The 6,414-nt window shown below is 48.6% G+C and overlaps 1 protein-coding gene across 3 annotated transcripts; it reads right to left on the bottom strand.

The window, feature by feature from the left end:
- Window positions 1–149: 149 nt before the first annotated feature.
- LOC133399390 (oocyte zinc finger protein XlCOF6.1-like) lies at window positions 150–4,622 on the bottom strand. Of its 3 annotated transcripts, none has more exons than XM_061670964.1 (3): window positions 4,171–4,622; window positions 1,917–3,568; window positions 150–1,811 (listed from the first exon to the last, which is right to left on the bottom strand). In XM_061670964.1, the coding sequence occupies exons 2-3, from the start codon at window positions 2,062–2,064 to the stop codon at window positions 853–855; spliced, it is 1,107 nt and encodes a 368-aa protein (XP_061526948.1). In that variant the 5' UTR covers window positions 2,065–3,568; window positions 4,171–4,622; the 3' UTR covers window positions 150–852. The 3 variants fall into 3 exon arrangements, with proteins under 3 accessions (XP_061526948.1, XP_061526949.1, XP_061526950.1); XM_061670965.1 differs by having other exon boundaries at window positions 1,917–3,565; XM_061670966.1 differs by lacking the exon at window positions 4,171–4,622 and adding an exon at window positions 3,812–3,894.
- Between the last annotated feature and the right edge of the window lie 1,792 nt (window positions 4,623–6,414).

Here is a 6,414-nt window from a genome sequence, read left to right as displayed (position 1 = left end):
CTTAAATAATGGTATAAAACGGTGACAAAAATGTTTAGAAACGCAACTATAAATTTGAATAATTACGTCATTGATGTCTCTTATGTCAAAATGTGATTTGGTTCATTTAAAAAAAAAAAAAGCAAAAATAAATTTCATTATTCCAAACATTGAACCTTTTTTTTATATAGGTTACTCTTGTTTCTTCCTCGACACTACCTACCTAAAAAATAACAAAATACTGCAAATAGCTCTGTTGACTCTTTTACGCTTGGGGGCCCCCTAGTGGCCGATTGCCTCGAAGGACCCACATTCATTCATTTCGTCAGTTCCTTTTCATCTTAGGGCAGTGCAGCCATCGCAACTCAACTGGAATGGACGGGTTGTCTCGGAAGACGTTTCGCCAGTTCACGCAAGAAGACTTAGTGAGGACAGCACTCCCGAGGAGCCCTCAACGCTCGCTCAATGGGACGCTTTGGCCTTCCGGGCTCTTCCGGGTCGCATCACGTTCACATCCGTAATTGGCAAAAGTACTGAGACCGTGCTAAAGTCGAAGTACAGAGAGGAGAGAAGAAAAAAAAAAGTGAGCCGGCCCAGCAAAATCATACAATAATAAATAAGAATAACAATAAGTTGGTAGGCGCCCATTGTTTGAATGCAACGCAATACAAGTAAGTACAAGGCCAAGAGCGGTGTCGTCCCACGTGTGTCGCTCCAAGCCAACAAACACTCCAACACTTCTCAAGCATATCTGCTCACCGCTCACTTGCTGGTTCTCCACCGATCACCCGCCACTCTCTCCAGAGCATTTATTTCAGGAAATGTACTAGTTAGTAGTTTTGAGGCTCTTCCAAAGTCTCTTCGCAGTTTATTTCAAGTCCCACAGCTTGATTTCTTCCCAGCGCACTTGTGTTTGTTAAGCTTCTCTTTACGAGAGAATCTCTTCTCACACAAGCTGCAACTGAAAACTTTCTCACCAGTGTGTGTGGTCATGTGTCGAACCAATGTCGAACGATCACAAAAACATTTGTTGCAGATGGAACAGGCGAAAGGTCTCTCCCCAGTGTGCGTTCTCATGTGATTTGTTAAACTAATCTTCTGAGTGACTCTCAGACCGCACAGTGAGCAGACAAAAGGTTTTTCTCCAGTGTGCGTTCTCATGTGTGTTATCATATTTGACCTAAATGAGAAGTGTTGGGCACACACAGAGCATCTAAACGGTTTCTCACCCGTGTGCGTTCTCTCGTGTTGCACCAACGCTGAATGATCCCGAAAACTCTTGTTGCACACCGAACAGGAAAAGGGTTTTTGGCCCGTGTGTGTTCTTGCGTGTGTTATCAACTTTACTTTTTGAGAGAACGTTTTACTGCAAAATGAGCAGGAAAAGGGTTTCTCTCCCGTGTGCGTTCTCATGTGCACTCTTAACGTGTATTTGGTCCCAAATGTCTCGTCACATCGAGGACACGTCAGGTGTGCGTTTTCAGTGGGATATTCCAAACCACCTTTAGCGTGTTCGTCATCATCAGTGTCAGACTTTGTGTCCGAGAGGCTGGTTGCTTGCGATCCTTCACAACGGTCTCCATCTCCTGTCGTCACGTGTTGACTTGAGCTGCTGCTTGCTGCGTTTTGCACACTTTGACTGGAACGAAGCCGAGACTTTGCCACTTCGTCGTCGTCCCCTTCACTCTTCACAATGACACGAATCCCCGGGAACCCCTGAAGCTGCTCTCCCTCCCGACTCCTCCGCAGGTCCTCCTCTTCAACTTTAACGTTGGGGAGCGTTGACTCGTCCTCCACCCTGGAGCTCCACTTCTGCTGCTCAGGATGAAGCTCTGTAGGAAGCAATAAACCTGAAGTTTAAGACTTGAGATGCAGTGATTGAATTGCACATTATGAGCCGATATAAAATACTTATTGAGAGGACGAGGCGGACAAACCTGGTACGTGTAACTCATCTTGAGGCTTGAAGACAGCGTCCAGCAGTTGACGTTGTCGCTCGTTCTCCTCTTTCGCCCGACAAAGTTCTTCCTCGTACTCTGCAATCGTTCTTTCAAACACTACAAATATTTCTTCGACGGCGCGCATGAAACAACCCCCTCAGCATATCCACTTTGCACATTTCCCCGCCACGCGATAATCGCAACACTTCACACTCACTTCGATCGCCGCTCGGCGACGTGTCGCTCACTTCCGCATCGCTGTGTTAGCGGTCAGCGAGCTCAGCGAAATGGAGAAGCTTCAAAATCCGCCTCATCCAATTCGTGTGTGAAATAAGGCCAGAAAAAAAGGGCAAAGTCGTTGTGACTTCAAACCGTCTTGCTGACGTCGGCTTCCTTTAGTTTTACTTCCGCCAGACGAGACAGTTGACACGAGCGCATCACTGCCTCTCTCAGGTGAGGTGGTGTCATTACACTACGTTGCTTCTGGTAGAGTCGTTTCACTTTGCTACTAATTCTTGCTTTCACTGTCTCGCTTACATTTTCTGATTTGAATGTGATCGTGTGGAAGGTTTGCTTGTGCGTGAATGCTGCCAATACATATTTGAATTGCGCTCGCCACCAAACACCATTAATGATGATTTCGACGAAACAACAACCTTTATTGTGCAGCTTTATAATGTTTGAAGCATGTTCACAGGTAACAACTGTGAATACGGTATGACGCGCACACACACGCTGACAGCCTCGCACATTGTGTGCAGCCATGTTCAAAAAGTCAACGTTTCAGTCTGGGAGCTGAATTTCTTCCCAGCGCACTTGTGTTCTTTCGGCTTGTCCTGACGAGAAAATCTTTTCGCGCGCACATTGCACCTGGACAGTTTCTCACCCGAGTGTGTTCTGAGGTGCCGGATCTCCGAAAAACCTTTCCTGCAGCTTGAGCATGGAAATGCTCTCTCACCAGTGTGCGTTGTTGAACTGATCTTTGGATTTACTCTCAGACCGCACACTGAGCAGCCAAGGGGTTTCTCTCCCGTGTGTATTGGCATGTCTTTTACCACACCGGATCTAATTGAGAATCGCTGACCACACGCTGAGCTTGCGAACGGTCTCTCTCGAGTGAGCTGCCGGAGTTCCTCTGTCTGCAAATTCTGAGCAGGAAAACGGCTTCTCTCCAGTGTGACTTCCCATGTGTTTGTTTTTCAAATCGGTGTGTTGATGAAAAGCGGTGTCGCATTCAGGACATGTGAAGTGATTATCAGCGTGAGTTCTCGTGTGTTTTCTCAAAGTTACTCACGGCCAAATGTTTTGTCGCACTGAGGACATGTCAAAAGTCCGTTGTCAGTGTGACCGGTCGTAGCACCTTTCGAGCGGTCGTCCCCGGTGTCAGACGCGTCGCCGCCATCTGAGAGTCAAACCGAGCGGCTGTCTGCTCGTGCTCGTGATCCTCTCCGTCACCTTCTGTTGTCCTGCGTCGACTTGAGCTTCTGACTGGAATTCCTGCCCGTCACGTTTAACCTTTGCCTTCGTCGTCGTCGCTCTTCACAGGGACGCCGGCAAATCAACGGCAAATTGCTGCCACTTTTCCTCTTTAAAGTTGCGGGGCTCCGGTTCCTGCGGCTCAGGACCAAGAGCTTCTTCACTGATGTCTGCTGGACACATGAAGACAAAGACAAATTGGTTGAATTCGTCTTTGTGCTTTAACAGCAGTTGCAAACTATACGGGTTCATTTCTGCCACCTAACGATCGGCAACGATCACTTGTACGGCAGACAGACTGAGCGGTTAATTTACTGCTTAGTCTGTGACTTTAAAAAGGGCACGAACAGCCTTTGTGCAACTTCACTTCAGCAGCTAGCATTTTATTTTAGCATGCAACATAATACAAGTAATACCGTAGCTACACGACCGGCTGACCTGGGATGAGACAAATACTCTTCATAGCACTCGACGTTTTCAAACTAAATGGACGACACCTGGAGAGGAAAGCACCATTTCCTTCATTGGCTTCATCCAAACGCTCCCGCTTGTGTACATGAGCCCTTTGCCTCTTAAGTCTCCTCTGAGCACCTTTTTCCACACACACGCACGCACGACTCAGAATGTCGCCACTTACGATACTACGTGACACAGTGCTCCATTTGCTAGCGGCCCGTAGGAAACCATTATGATCGCAGGCCGACGCTACTTGTCACCGTGGCAATATGGGGGGAATTCAACGGTAGTCGTAATAAACGGCCTTCGCAGGGCTTACGTGATGTTAGCAAGGTAGGTGAACACGAATCTCCCTGATCTGCGTGACGTCCATTTGAGCGACATCCTACTTGGCGCCTTCACCGAAGTCCGTCGCGCTCCAAAGATTACAAGTCATGGGCGCGCGCACACTTTCGCCGTGGTCTCTCTTTTTTCGTCTCTATTTGTCGTCGCCATCTTCCCGCGCTGACAATCCAATCTGCCCCCTCGTTTCCGCGCATCGGTGACGTGAGCGCGTTGTGCCGCGTGCTTGCCTGCGCGCCCGGGCCAGCGAAGCTTTTTGGGACCTTCTCCACGGTTTTGAATGCAACATCGAGAGCTTCTTGGGATTCTTGTTTCGCTTCCTTTTCCTGGCCGAGCGAGATGACCCGGAAGTACTTGAAGGATAGGTCGTTCGAATGCTCCCAAAATGTGGAGGAAAAGTGCCTCGATGTGAACTTGAAGCCACTTGAGTAAAGGTTCCTCCCGAGCAACCTTGACGAACTACATTACCCACGATGCTTTACGGCGGAACCTCTTTTCAGCAGCAGATCGCCGACAAAATGAAGACGCTCGAGAGATCAGTCACGCAAAATTGGAAAATAATTCAATCGAGCCGTTATTTGAATTCAATTCAAGAAGAAATAAAACCACAAACAGTTCCATCCATCCATCCATTCATCCATTTTCTGAGCCGCTTCGGAGCCCATCCCGGCTGTCATCGGGCAGGAGGCGGGGTACACCCCGAACTGGTCTCCAGCCAATCGTAGGGCACATACAAACAAACAAACAACCGTTCGCACTCACAGACACGCCTACGGGCAATTTAGAGTCTCCAATTCATGCATGTTTTTGGGATGTGGGAGGAAACCGGAGTGCCCGGAGAAAAGCCACGCAGGCACGGGGAGAAGACGCAAACTCCACACAGGCGGGGCTGGGGATCGAACCCGGGTCCTCAGAACTGTGAGGCTGACGCTCTAACCAGTCGGCCACCGTGCCGCCACAAACAGTTTCGAACAGTATATATAAACAAACATGCATCATCGACAGTCTTCGTGAACAATGGCAACGTAAATATACACATTTGAGATATACGTATGAAATTCGGGCGGAAGTGGGGGGACACTAAGCGCCAAATCTAAAATAGAGAAACATGTGCGAGTGATAACATTTGGTGTGACCGAAGAAAAGGACAGAAACATCAAAGAAAGCAAGCTAAGCACCTTTTTGGATTCCTATTTATTCATAAAACAGAAAATGCACAAACAACCTGTCAGGTGTGGGAAGGAGGAGGATGTGAAATGATGGTGGGGGGGGGGGGGGGGGGGTGTCCTGGATGTGTTGACAGGCGGCTGGCAGGAAGCAGGAAGGACGAGGGTCAGGAACACAGGGGGGCGCCGGGGGGGCGCCGGGGGCGACGAGACACCGAGAGTTAACAAAGGGAGCGAGGAGTGACGTGGCGGGCCGTGGTCCCGCTCGGAGAGGCTGCAAGACTTTGGCGAGGATTTCCGGGAACAGGCAGGCAGGCAGGCAGGCTGAACTGAGGGTGGATTGGAACAGAGAGCGCCACCCAGGCTCCAAAGCGGTACTGCAGGGCGGTACACGACGCAATCAGTGGCCCAAAAACAACATGAGACTTTATAGATCCGAAGTTTGAATAGCTTTCGCAGCGTCTCATGATCCTGATATATTGTTTGACTTCATTTCACTCTCTAGTAATCTTTTAATCCTTTTAGAAACATAATCTGTGAATGATTCTTTTTTTTTTTTAGTGTTCTGTAAATTGACCGACTGTCGCACTAGAGCGGCTCCAACTACCGGAGACAAATTCCTTGTGTGTTTTGGACATACTTGGCAAATAAAGATGATTCTGATTCTGATTCTGATTTAAAAGATATTTTTTTAATCAGCAAAGATTTGACCAAAGAGAGTGTAAAGACAAATGAAGAAGCCTAAATATCTCATATTGCAATCTTCGGTCGCTCTGTGCTGACATCTTGCGGTAAAAGAACTTTGTAGCCGGCAGGCTCGAGCTTTTACGCCACGATGACGTGCCGCAAACAGCCGGCGATAAATAGGAAATATGCATAAAGACGCGGCAGAAAGGTTCGCAGTTCGACTTGGGAGGCCCTCCGTGTGGGTTACTTTGCTTTTACTTCCGCAGTTGGTACGTTGTCGAGCGTTTGCTGCCCCCCTCAGGTGCGGAGGCGCCGTTACACTCAACGCCCCGAGAAGTTTCCCGCAGCCAACCGGAGTCCTTCGGTTG

Source organism: Phycodurus eques, chromosome 2 (assembly GCF_024500275.1).
Source record: "Phycodurus eques isolate BA_2022a chromosome 2, UOR_Pequ_1.1, whole genome shotgun sequence".
NCBI lineage: Eukaryota > Metazoa > Chordata > Actinopteri > Syngnathiformes > Syngnathidae > Phycodurus > Phycodurus eques.
The sequence above is the reverse complement of the archived record's forward strand: the minus strand, read 5'-3'. Positions and strand labels throughout refer to the sequence as shown.

Coding starts and splice junctions, on each gene's coding strand:
- LOC133399390 (XM_061670964.1), bottom strand. CDS start 2,064: ATGCGCGCCGTCGAAGAAATATTTGTAGTGTTTGAAAGAACGATTGCA. Junction 1,812..1,916: donor AGATGAGTTACACGTACCAG/GTTTGTCCGCCT, acceptor TGCTTCCTACAG/AGCTTCATCCTGAGCAGCAG.